Genomic DNA, 13790 nt, shown 5'->3' on the forward strand with positions numbered 1-13790 from the left:
GTTAAAATAGTGACCAAATATCGACTTATGTGTAAACGACCCCGAAATGGAGTTTTAATGCTTTCAATAGCTCCGTATGGTGATTTTGGACTTAGGAGCGTGTGCAAAAAATTATTTGGAAGTACGTAGTGAAATTTGGCTTGAAATGTCGAAAGTTGAATTTTTGGGAAGTTTGACCGGGGGGTTGACTTTTTGATATCGGGGTCGGAATCCGATTCTAGAAATTAGAATAGGCCCGTAATGTGAAATGTGACTTGTGTATAAAATTTGAGGTCAATCGGACGTGATTTGATGTGTTTCGGCGCAAGTTATAGAATTTGAAGTTTCAAGGTTCAATGATTTCGAATTGAGGTGTAATTCGTCGTTTCGATATTGTTAGGTGTGGTTTGAGGCCTCGAGTAGGTTCGTGTTATGTTATGGGACTTGTTGATACAATTGGTTGAGGTCCCGGGGTCCTCGAGTGAGTTTCATACGGTTAACGGATCAAATTTGGACTTAAGAAAATGCTGGAACTACTGCCTACTGGTGTGATCGCACCTGCAAAGATTTTGATCGCAGGTGCGAAGACGCATGTGCGCGAGATCAGTCGCAGAAGCGGCCAAGAGTGGGACTGGGCAGTGCTCGTAGGTGCGAGGAACTTGCCGCATCTGCGAGGCCGCATGTGCGAAGGTGTTGCGCAGATGCGGATTGAGGCTGGCTGTTTCCACAGGCGCGCATTTTTTCCGCAAAAGCGGATGCGAGCCCAAGCACCGCAGGTGCAAAAATGCATGGGCAGTGTTTAAAACGAAGGTTCCGAGATTATTTTCTCATTTTGGATATTTTGGAGCTCGGTTTGGGCGATTTTGGAGAGAAAATTATCCACACAACTTGGGGTAAGTGTTCTTAACTCCCTTTTGATTATATTCCATGAATTCATCTTTACTTTTGGTGTAAGATTATTGAATCTTCAAGAGAAATAGAAGAAAATTTCTATAATGTCACAAAACGAATTTTTCAAGTTTGAATATCGATTTTGAGTCGGATTTGAGTGAAATTAGTATGGTTGAACTTGTAATTGGATGGGTTTGTCGTATTTTGTGAGTTTCATCAGATTTCGAGATGTGGGCCCCACGAGTAATTTTTGGGACTTAATTTCGGATTTTGTGGAAAATATTAGCATTTTGATGTGGAATTAATTCCTATAAATTGTGTGGACTGAATCAAATTAATTGTGGTAGATTCGAGCCGTTCGGGAGTTGATACGCGCATAATGGGATTTCAGAGCATTGCTTAGCTTGCTCGACTTTGGATTCGGCTTGTTCGAGGTAAGTAACTTTTCTAATCTTGAAGTTAAGGGTATGAACCCTGAATATATATATTTTGTGAATTGTTGGGAGGTGACGCACATGCTAGATGACGGGCGTGTGAACGTGCACTATAAAAATTGTGACATAATTGGTTATGTAGAATTTTGTAGTTAAATAGTCTTGGCATTTTCCATGCGGTTTATGTGTTAAAGAAATTGAGTTAAAAAGCATATTAAAAATTATGTTGAGGCTATGTGCCAGTATTATTGGGACCACAGAGGTCATATTGCTGTGAATTATTGTGTTAAATTGAAAATTCATACTCAGTCATATTCATTTCATTGCATATCATAACTCAGTTTTATGACTCTATTTTGATGCATATAAATGTTTTGGGCCGAATACCGTGTTTGACTGAAATGCCCGAGTGGCTTGAGAGGTTTATGACTTAGTGAGGCCGAGGGCCTGATTTATGTTGTATATTTATCGGATCGGGCTGCACGCCGCAGCATGTTGCATGTTTATGGGATCGGGCTGCACGCCGCAGCATGTTTGATATCGGCCGAGGGCCTGATTGTGAGGATGAGTGTGGATCGGGGCTGCCCGCCTGCAGCATACTTTATTATTATAGCACGTGAGTTGTCCGTGAAGCACATGAGTTGTCCATGTAAATTATAGCGCTTGGACTGTAGGAGACCCTCCGGAGTCTGTACACACCCCCAGTGAGCGCAGGTACCTACTGAGTGCGAGTGCCGAGTGACTGGGAGGCATGATTGATTGTGAGGTATGCCCGAGTAGTAAAAGTGATTGTGAGGTATGCCCTAGTGGCAAGAGTGATTGTGAGGTATGCCCGAATGGCACAAGTGACTGTGAAGTTTTGCCCGAGGGGCTGTATATGAGTGATGTTCTGCCCGAGGGGCTGTTTATGATTTTATCACTGAGTTGTATAGCATTAGCATGCACACATGACATACATGCATAGAGATATATTTTCTCGTGTTGTACTGCATCACATCATTCATGATTTATCACACATTTTTGACAGATGGGCATAATGATGTATTTATTTTTACACGGGTTATCCGGAAGGAAAATGAAACATCTTATTTATTATTGACAAGATTTTGGGAGAAATTTATTGTTTTCAAACTATTCATATTTTTGGTAACTCCGGCAAAAGATTTGAGTTTTCACTGATGGATTTGAAAGGAAGAACTATTATTTTGAAATCATGATTTGGCTGAGCATTTTATCTCTGAGTTACTTCTGGTATTATTTGCTTATTGTTGTTATGGACTGTTGTGGACTATTGGTTTTGGACCCGACCTTGGTGGAAGCTCGTCACTACTTTCAACCTACGGCTAGGTTTGTTACTTACTCAGTACATGGGGTCGGTTGTACTGATACTACACTTCAGCACATTGCGTGCAGATATTGGTTGTTGTTGTTGTTGTGCTCGATGGTTGCGGGACTTGAAGATGTACATGCGTTCCTGTTGTAGCTGCCTCTTGTTCAGGGTAGCCTTAGATTTATAAAAGCCTTGTTTATGTATTATACAAACAGACTATATATTTATTTCATTTCCGCTTTGTATACTCTATTCTTAGAAGTTCATGTTTGTACTACCAGTTCTTGGGGATTGTACAAGATTAAGACATTTATTCACTTAAATTACTTTAATAATTATTATTGAAATTGGATAGTTGGTAATTAGCTTACGTAACGGGTTGGGTTAGGTGCCATCACGACTAGTTAGATTTTGGGTCGTGACAGACATAGAGAGAGAGAGAGAGAGAGAGAGAGCGCAAGAGAGAGAGAGAGAGAGAGAGAGAGAGAGAGAGACGGAGAGAGAGAGAGAGCGCAGGAGGGAGAGAGAATAAGGATGAGAAATAATTGATTTCTAATATAAATGGATGCTCATTTAGTTCCTAAAGTGTATATAATTGGTAAATTATATATAGTATGTAATTAAATTAAAACTTAAGTAGGAATGGTAATAAAGTATCAAATAGTGTATAGAAATGTAAAAATTTATTTACTTAATATGTGTTATTTTCTTATGAATTTTATAATTACTAAAGAGCAATTTATGCAAAATACCTATTGAGCTTAAAATAATTACTTTTTTCTACCCATTTGAAAATTATTTATAATATATACCGACCCAATTAAAACTAATTACCCCTACTACTCATTACCATTTGGCTTGGCTTAGCTTGATTTGGCTTGACTTGGTTTGGTTTGTCTTGGCTTGGCTTGGCTTAAATTGGCTTTGCTTGTCTTGTCTTGGTTTGCTTGACTTGGCTTAAATTGGCTTGGTTTAGTAACTTAATTTGATTTCATTTGGTTGGCTTTTGACTGGGTATTAAAAACAAATAGGTAGGGGGCAAACTATGTAGGCAGTGACGGGTAAATATTTTGTCCCGCCTGGGTATTTGTTAAAGACTCCCATTACTAAATAAGACTTTTTTTTTCTTTTGTTATCATCATATATAACATATCAAATAACAAAAAATTATTTCTAAAATATTTTGGCAAAGTTACTCATAGATCAATTTGGATTAAAAATCAACTTAACTTTAAATGGGTTGAGATAAGTTGAATCAATATAGGTTGAGTTTAATAAATGAGCGGGTCAATAACTAGCTCAACTTTGGACAAGTTAAACGGATCATTTGGGGTTGGGCCAAATTTGACAGCCCTAATTATACATAACTAAGTTCTCGAAGGAAAAGGACTTGCCAAACACATCGATATATAAAATGTGTCCCCGTTTACAATACCTATGTTTCGTTGTTACCCTAATCTAATAACTAGCTGCCTATGGATGCTGCCAAAAGAAGAGAATCTTCAATTCCTAAAGAGATTATTTTTGAGATACTCTCTTGGCTTCCCGTGAAGTGTTTAATGCGTTTTAAGTGCGTTTCTAGGCTTTGCTCTCTCATATCGGATCCATATTTTAGAGAAATACATCAAAACCACTCTATATATCGTCATCCTGATAAAACCACCAAATTCCTTGCATTCTCAAAGGGTCGAAAATTTTTGTACAGCATAAAGCTTGGACATAAAGCCAAAGCCTCCCGTTTTCGTGTTGAGAAATTAAAGAGAGATGACTCTACTAAATGTGCATACGCTAAAGGTTTATTATGTTTATGGAATCCATACAGTTTAATTAAGCGGGCTATTATTTTAAATCCTAGCACAAGAGAAACAATGCCTAAGTGGTGTTGTTGATTGTGATTTTTCTTGCTATTGTTCATTGGGTTTCGACTCGTATAAAAGAAGGCATAAAATTTTGATGACACTAGTTTATGATGATGGTCAAAATAAGTCGACAAGAAACTGGATTTTCAGTTTAGGTGATGAATCGTGGAGAGAGATCGAAAGCAATGTTGAAGTTTTATTTTTTAAGATGAAATAGTCTTAAAATGAGGGTGAATGGGAAATGGAGGAAAAATAAAATTTTTGAGTAAAATTTTAAGTTTTCCCCTCTTGACAATGAGACATTGTCCCATATTGGAAGAGGAAAAGATTTTTGGTGGGTATATATATAATTACTCTTCTTGTAGCTCTTAAAGAGTTAAGAAGAAAGCTAGCCTCGCGCCGTCGTCGTCGCTCGCTCGGCTTCGGATTGATTAATTTTTTGGACCAAATTTATTTGTTAATAGTAAATATTAACGTAAGATTATCCGCATTTGTAACGGATATTTTCAATCCGTGTATTGACCATTTGGCAGCCGCCTAATGCTCTTCCCACCATGAATGTGCTTGCTCTACAAACAAGCTAATGCTTGCTCCACCATGGAGGGTGGACGATTGGTCTTCTTCAACACTGGCTGCTATATATATGTGCAGCAGCTGTTGAAGAAAGACACACACAACACACAAGACATAAACTGAAATCACTCAACAGATTTGGCCATACATTGCACTCCTTCCTCTCAGCATTTCCATACGATTTTCTGAGTTTCTACTCCTTTGTTCTGCATTGTTTTAACTTCAAACAAAGCAACTGTAAGTGTGATTTGCTACCGAACTTTGTGTTCGCTTAAACACTGGGGTTTGAAGTACCGCTACACCAGTGTGTGATTCATTCTATCCTTGGAGGAAATAATCCATTACCTTGGGTACTAGGAGGGGATTATAGACAACGAGAAGGTCTAGACTACTTTGATACATACTCTCCAGTTACAAGAATTACGTCCATACGGATATTAGTAGCATTAGCTGCAGTGTATGGTCTTGAAATTCATCAAATGGATGTTAAGACGGCCTTCTTAAATGGAGAGTTGGAGGAAGAAATTTACATGGAACAACCTGAAGGGTTTGTGGTTCCAGGTAAAGAAAAGAAGGTATGTAGACTTGTTAAGTCTCTTTACGGACTAAAACAAGCACCCAAATAATGGCATGCGAAATTTGACCAAACAATGTTGTCAAATGGTTTTAAGATAAATGAATGTGATAAATGTGTGTACATTAAAAATGTTCCAAATCACATAGTCATTGTTTGCCTATATGTGGATGATATGCTGATAATGAGTAATGACATTGCCAACATAAATGCTACTAAGCGTATGCTCAATAGCAAGTTTGATATGAAAGACTTGGGAGTTGCTGATTTAATTCTGGGAATTAAGATCCATAAGACTCTTCAAGGTCTGGCATTGTCACAATCTTATTATATTAAGACAGTACTTGAAAAATTCAAGCACTTGGGCTTTAAAGTTGCAAAGACTCCAATTGACGTGAATTTTGCATTAGCAAAGAATAAAGGCCAAAGCATATCACAATTGGATTATGCTCGTGTGTTGGGATGCTTAATGTATATCATGAATTGTACACGACCAGATATAGCTTGTGCTATAAGTAAACTGAGTCGATATACGAGCAATCCAGGCCAATCTCATTGGATGGCAATGAAACGAGTTTTGGGATATTTAGAACATACCCAGAACTTTGAATTGCACTACAGTAATTTCCCTGCGGTGATTGAGGGATACTGTGATGCAAATTGGATCACCGGTTCAACTGATTCTAAGTCCACGAGTGGATATGTATTCACTATTGGTGGAGGAGCGGTATCTTGGAAGTCGTCCAAACAAACATGTATTGCCCGCTCTACAATGGAGGCTGAATTCATAGCCTTAGATAAAGCCGGTGAAGAAGCTGAATGGCTCCGGAATTTCTTGGAAGACATTCCATTTTGGCCCAAACCGTTGGCACCAATATGCATATATTGTGATAGTCAAGCGGCAATTGGAAGGGCTGGGAGCGTTATGTATAACGGTAAATCTCGTCATATACGACGAAGACATAAAACCGTTAGGCAATTACTCTCTAGAGGAATTATCACAATTGACTATGTAAAGTCAAGTGATAATGTGTCGGATCCACTTACAAAAGGCCTAACTAGAGAGGTAGTTGAGAAATCATCAAGGGGAATGGGGCTATGGCCGAGAACAAGTCATTGTGGCGGTAACTCTACCTAGAAGACTGGAGATCCCAAGATCTAGGTTCAAGGAGATCAAACAAAGTCATTAATGACGGTTCAACATTGTCAAATAAAATTTTAGTCCGTTCTCGTGATGAGACAATGTTCAGTACCAAGGATAAAGCATTAAGGCTTTTTAATGATTTCTAAATTTGATACGGGGTATATCAAATAGTGTATCTACAGGATGACACGTTTAGGAATCACCTATGTAAGTGTGAAGTGTTAGCCGCTTCAAGGAGAACTTTGTAAGGCCAGTTCTCTACGCACTTATGAAACCAGGCGGTGTTCATGGCTGAAACGAACACAACAATGAGAACCAAAGACGGTTAAGGGTTGATTGTGTGACTTATGGTTGTCTAGGTATACACCAAAGATCGACGGTTCAAAGATATCAAATCTACCGATTGATCGAGTATATCCGACATAAGTTTACTACGGAAAGTTCAAAGGGAAACCTACTTATCCAAATGCGATTAATCCTTGCTTGTAAATCACACAGTTTTTTCATGCATACTTTCGTGATATAGCCATTCCCCATTCATGTGGGGGATTGTTAAGGTTTTATTTTTTAAGATGAAATAGTCTTAAAATGAGGGTGAATGGGAAATGGAGGGAAAATGAAATTTTTGAGTAAAATTTTAAGTTTTCCCCTCTTGACAATGAGACATTGTCCCATATTGGAAGAGGAAAAGATTTTTGGTGGGTATATATATAATTGCTCTTCTTGTAGCTCTTAAAGAGTTAAGAAGAAAGCAAGCCTCGCGCCGTCGTCGTCGTCGCTCGCTCGGCTACGGCTTCGGCTTCGGCTTCGGCTTCGTATTTGGATTTGGATTTGGATTTGGATTTGGATTTGGATTTGGATTTATGATCGATTGATTGATTAATTTTTTAGACCAAATTTATTTGTTAATAGTAAATATTAACGTAAGATTATCCGCATTTGTAACGGATATTTCCAATCCGTGTATTGACCATTTGGCAGCCGCCTAATACTCTTCCCACCATGAATGTGCTTGCTCCACAAACAAGCTAATGCTTGCTCCACCATGGAGGGTGGACGATTGGTCTTCTTCAATACTGGCTGCTATATATATGTGCAGCAGCTGTTGAAGAAAGACACACACAACACACAAGACATAAACTGAAATCGCTCAACAGATTTGGCTATACATTACACTCCTTCCTCACAGCATTTCCATACGATTTTCTGAGTTTCTACTCCTTTGTTCTGCATTGTTTTAACTTCAAACAAAGCAACTGTAAGTGTGATTTGCTACCGAACTTTGTGTTCGCTTAAACACTGGGGTTTGAAGTATCGCTACACCAGTGTGTGATTCGTTCTATCCTGGGAGGAAATAATCCATTACCTTGGGTACTAGGAGGGGATTAAATTCCTTAAGGAAACACTGTGAATTCAGTGGGCTCGAATTAATTACTGTTTCATTACGATAACTTATATTTTACAGAATTATTATTTACAAATATAGCAATATTGGCGGGAATAACAAGCAATATACCTTATATTAAACCAGTATTGCTAGAAGGAGGAGTTCACATTGATGGAATTATCTATTTCTTTAGTGATCGTTACTACAATAGTATTGAAGTTCAGATTGTGACGTTTAATTTTAGTACTGAAAAATTTAGAATTATTTCATCGTTGTGGAATGATAATGTACGTTGGATAGATTGCCATACACAATATCAATTGGTAGAAATTGAAGGAAAAATAGCAGCCGTTGATTCTTCATCAGTATGGAAAGAAAGAATACAAGCTCATGTTTGGATGTTACAAAGTAGTCCTGATGAAACAGAAGAATGGGTGCATAAAAAATTGGTATTTAAGGAAAATAATTTTTTTTGTATTAATGGGGGGAATATCTTATTAGTTAACCGCATTAACAAGCCAACTTTTATTTTTTTATTTGATATGAAGAAACAGTGGTGTAGAGCTACTGAAATCTTGTGGTTTTCCAGGAAAAAGGATAGGATTATTGGTATCTATGGTTATAATGAGTATAGTCTTTACTCCTTATAAGGACACATTTGATGTTATACGTTAAATTTTTTTTAATAGAAATTTGTTGCTTTCCTTTTGGTGTTTAACTATTAATTATACTCTATGGTCCTAATATAATCTTGTTACATCAGTTTTGAGCAGGTTAGTGTGTTTTGGGCTAATTTTGACAGCCTAGTTAGATTGAACTTGCCGGAAAAATTGGAAGGAGGGGAAATGTAAAGGTGAAAATAGCACGAGATAGTAATTTTTCGGATTGATAATTGAAAAATAGCCAGTGTTTACAAAGTAATTAAAAAATAGTCACTATTTTGCTGAAACACGGAAAGTTCCAGCATAATATACTAGAGATTGATGCACTTGTGTATGAACTTCCAGCATATTATGCTGGAACTCCAGCACACGGAAAGTTCCAGCATAATATACTGGAGATTGGAGCACCTGTGTATGAACTTCCAGCATATTATGGTGGACCGGTATATTATGCTAAAACTCTAGTATATTATGCTGGAAGTTCACATGTAAAAAATTCGAACTCCAGTCTGAAATATTTTTCGGATTTTGAACAATGTTTTCGTTCAGAATTATCTTTACATGAAAAGTGGCTAAATTTTGATTACTTTTGAAATTATGGCTATTTTTGAATTATCACTTGTAAATCTGGCTATTTTTAAATTTTACCGAATGCGAAGTGTCATTGCTTTAAGATTGGTGTAAATTATAAGTATCTTTACACAAATAACTGATTGTATTCACTGTTTATCTTTTTAATTAGTTGGTATATATAATTTTTACATTAATACATAGTTTTACACACATTGTACATGATTATACATTATACTTTACATCGGGCAACTATATTAAATTTAGAAGAATTAACCCAATTTGTCATTCACCTAACCGCTTAAACTAAAAATAGATGGTGAAGGTATAATATTTTCATAATTTATGTATTATATATGTATAGCTATGTATAATCAATGTATAAAATATGTACATAACTAAAAAAAAGCAAACAATGAATATGACCAACTATTTATATAAAGATCCCCCAAATTTGAACAGTTGGGGTGGGCGGCTATTTAGGTTAATTCTTTTATACTTTAGCAGCCTCAGTTAATTTTCTGCTTCAACTTTATCTGTTTAGTTTGGCTTTGCATCATTAATTCATTTCTTCCATTAAACAATTAATCATTCCTATGATAACAAAACAACCCTAAAAATTCCAATAATGAATCATCTAATACTACTATGGAAACGGGTGAAAATGGTACTCCTCAAGCTTGATTCTTTAATTTTTCGGATATTTATTTTATGGAAATATTTCTAAATCCTGAACCTATGTTATTAAAATTGATCGATCGGTCGAAACTGACTGCATTCGCTTGCCAAAAGTGTATATATATATATATATATATATATATATATATATATATATATATATATATATATATATATATATATATATATGTGTGTGTGTGTGTGTGTGTGTGTGTGTGTGGTAATTTGGAAGCATCTAAAGATATATATATATATTTCTTTTTTGTTTTCTCAGTATATTATGGTAATTTAGCTTAGGTCTTTGATATTATAGTTCGTAATTTGTTTCTTTAGTCCCAACTTCTTTGAGACAGGCTACAATTGTTGGTGTGTATAATTCGTTTCTTTAGCAATTGGAATATGTATTAAATAAAATATTTTAAATTATAAAATAAAAATTGAAAATAATCAGTACGAAATTTGCCGCAATGTTCTCTGTTAAATACATATGAAAATTATTTTTCAATTATGTTACAAACTTTGAAAGTTTAACCATTCAAAAAAAAGAGTTTCTTCACATGTACAATAGATCCAACCATTGTGCAATCCTTATCCATAGTGCAAGATCTACAACAAGTGAACATTTAAATATTGATATGTTATGTTAATTATTTTTTGCTATATATTTGAGAGTTAAATAGTTTCAGAAATAATCTGAATATCACATATTTCTTATATAAAAGAAACATATTTTAGTTAATTAAAGGTTAATGTGCTTAGCCAAATATTACAAGGACTAAATCAGAAAATTACCAATAACTGAAGAGATTAGAGAAAGAGATTAGAATTATCAAAAAGAGAAATAAAATGTTGCATAAAGAATTGGGCGGGAAAAAGCTGTTAGGAGAGGTAGGTAGTCATATAGTTTAATTATTTAGGCTTAGGCCCCAGAAATTTAATTTCATTATTCTTTTTTCTCACTTCCTATTATAGTCTGTTAGCTTCCACATTTTTTCTTTGGTGATTAAAATACAGTTATTACGATACGTTCTTTTAAAAATATATTGCAAAAAGAAAAAAAAAAGATTCATGCCTTTCATTTAGTAAATTCAGCTTTACTAAAATTCTTTTGAATTTTACAAGTATGTGGTATGTAATGTTTGTTGGTTACAACAACTTTACTATATATAAAAAATTAAGAGTATGTACTCACTCGTTCGGAATTTAAATTTTTTAATGATTTTGATCTAGTTTCCCTCCCGCTTTTTATTATTTTATTTTTAATATATTATAAAAGTTATCACCTCTTGTGGTTTAAAAAGATCACGTCTAATAGTTTTGCAGATAAAATGAATTTCGAAAGTCATGAGACATTAATAGTTTTTAGTAGAATAAGAAGAATATTTGTTGTAATAGTTATGACATTTTGTTTCATATTGAATAGCGCATTTACTTTTTGAAAGTTCAAATTAACATATCTTAATTATCTTCTAAGCTTAAAAAAATTTCATCTTGTTTTAATTTAAACTACTATATATAGCTAAAGAGAGATGTACTGTTATATGCCATTTTCGCTCTAAATATTGGTCATATTGACTGTCAATAGACTTAAATACTCATATTTCTATTATATAGAAATGAGAGTTTGAGGTGACGAACGCTGCACTAACTGGTTGTACAAAAAGCAATGTATTTTATACTTTAAACTTAGGTCCATTTTATTGATTTTTTTTTTTTTGGTAATTAAACTTTTTTATATACCAGGAAAAATATTTACAATCAATACAAAAAACCTTTACATATATTCCTATGCTTCCTATACTTCCTCCCCCCTTGTACTTCCTATTGTTATCTTTCTGTTACTTCTAGCTATTACATTGGATTGTAGTCCAGTTTACTTAGAGCTTTTCCTACTTCCTTATTGCTTCGACAATGCACTTCTTGTACTATTAGCTTGCCAATTATCTCCCAGTTCCTCGCTTTATCTTGAAATAGTCTAGCATTCCTTTCCTGCCAAACAAAATAGACACACTCTGCTAATACCATCTTGAACAGCTCTGATTTTGCATTCCTGCTTCTTGTCCAGTTTTCTGCCCATTTCAGTTCCTCTGACCAACCATATATGTTCCTGCTAATACCTTGCCATTTGAGCATCATCTTCCATAGTTCAGCCGCATATTGGCACTCAAAGAATAGATGTTGTATAGACTCATTTGCTTGTGTGCATAGAAGACATGTTTGATCAGTTTGAATGCCCCACTTTAACAATCTATCCTTTGTGTATAGTCTGCCATTTGCCACCAGAGTTAGCATGAATATCCACCTAGGACACCCTGCATTGTTGCATACCAATTTCCTCCAGCTCACTTTACTAAAGTCTCCTCACAGTTTATGATATATGTGCTTGATAGAGCAATCATGCATCTGCCTTAGATCTTCATAGTTATATCCTGATGCCTCAAAATTTTCTTTAGCTTTCACTATCTTCCTCATAATCCATGATGCTTGGTTCAGTTGCACCTCCCAAATATGTTTATTCTTTATGTAGTAGCAGTGCACCCATTGTATCCACAGCTTGTTCTTTTCTTTGCATAGATTCCAGAATTGTTTGCTTACAGCTGCTTTGTTCTATAGACCAATATCCATTACATTAAAACCTCCTGCTGATCTGGGTTGGCAAACTTTCTCCCAAGCTAGTAGAGCTTTCTTTGAAATATTGTTGTTCCCTGTCCATAAGAAACTTCTGCAAATTGCCTCAATCAACTTGGTAATCTTCTTTGGCATCATGAATATCTGAGACCAATAGGTTTGAATGGAGAACAATACACTTTTGATGAGTTGAAGCCTCCCTGCATATGATAATAACTTGCCTGTCCAGGATGTAATTCTGCCCACTAATTTGTCTATTAGAGATTCACATTGAACTAGTGAGACCCTTTTAGAACTTAAGGGTACTCCCAGGTATTTTACTGGTAACTCCCCTTTTTGAATACCCAAGAACTCCAGTATGTCTACTGGCATATCTTGTGATACTCCACCAAAGAATATGGAGCTTTTCTTCTTGTTGATCTCCAGTCCTGAAGCTTTTGAAAACTCCAGAAAGCAGTTTATAGTAGTTTAATTGAGCCAATGTCACCCCTGCAAAACAACAAAAGGTCACCTGCAAATCCAAGTTGCATGATTTGCATCTTTGCACACTTAGGATGATAGTTGAAATCTGGGATGTGATGCAATGCCTTCAGTCTTCTTATAAAGTACTCCATTGCTAGCACAAAAAGAAAGGGGGATAGTGGATCCCCCTGTCTAAGTCCTTTCCTGGCTTCAAAAGGCTGAATTGGTGAGCCATTCAACATGATAGTATATGTAACACTCTGTACACAAGTCATTATCCATTGCACAAACTGGTCTGGGAAATCCAGTGCATTCAAAACCTACTAATGGCCATTCAAGTGAGTATGCCTTATGTATATCCAACTTCATCATGCATCGAGGTGATACTCCTTTCCTTCCATACCCTTTAACTAATTCATGGCTTAGAATGATGTTGTCAACAATTACTCTTCCAGGGACAAAAGTAGATTGGGTCTTATCTATTAGTTCATCCATAACTCCTTATAACCTACTAGTCAAGACTTTTGAGATAATTTTATATATTGTGGTACAACATGAAATAGGTCTATACTCCTTGATATTGGCAGGGTTTCTAACTTTAGGAATTAGAGTTATTGAG

At 35.6% G+C, this 13790-nt stretch overlaps 1 protein-coding gene across 1 annotated transcript; it reads right to left on the bottom strand.

The window, feature by feature from the left end:
* Positions 1-11932: 11932 nt before the first annotated feature.
* LOC138900425 (uncharacterized) lies at positions 11933-13446 on the bottom strand. The gene is made up of 5 exons (XM_070187170.1): positions 13221-13446; positions 13031-13137; positions 12743-12853; positions 12447-12688; positions 11933-12347 (listed from the first exon to the last, which is right to left on the bottom strand). The coding sequence occupies exons 1-5, from the start codon at positions 13444-13446 to the stop codon at positions 11933-11935; spliced, it is 1101 nt and encodes a 366-aa protein (XP_070043271.1).
* Between the last annotated feature and the right edge of the window lie 344 nt (positions 13447-13790).

The sequence above is a fragment of the Nicotiana tomentosiformis genome, chromosome 10, assembly GCF_000390325.3.
Source record: "Nicotiana tomentosiformis chromosome 10, ASM39032v3, whole genome shotgun sequence".
Classification (NCBI taxonomy): domain Eukaryota; kingdom Viridiplantae; phylum Streptophyta; class Magnoliopsida; order Solanales; family Solanaceae; genus Nicotiana; species Nicotiana tomentosiformis.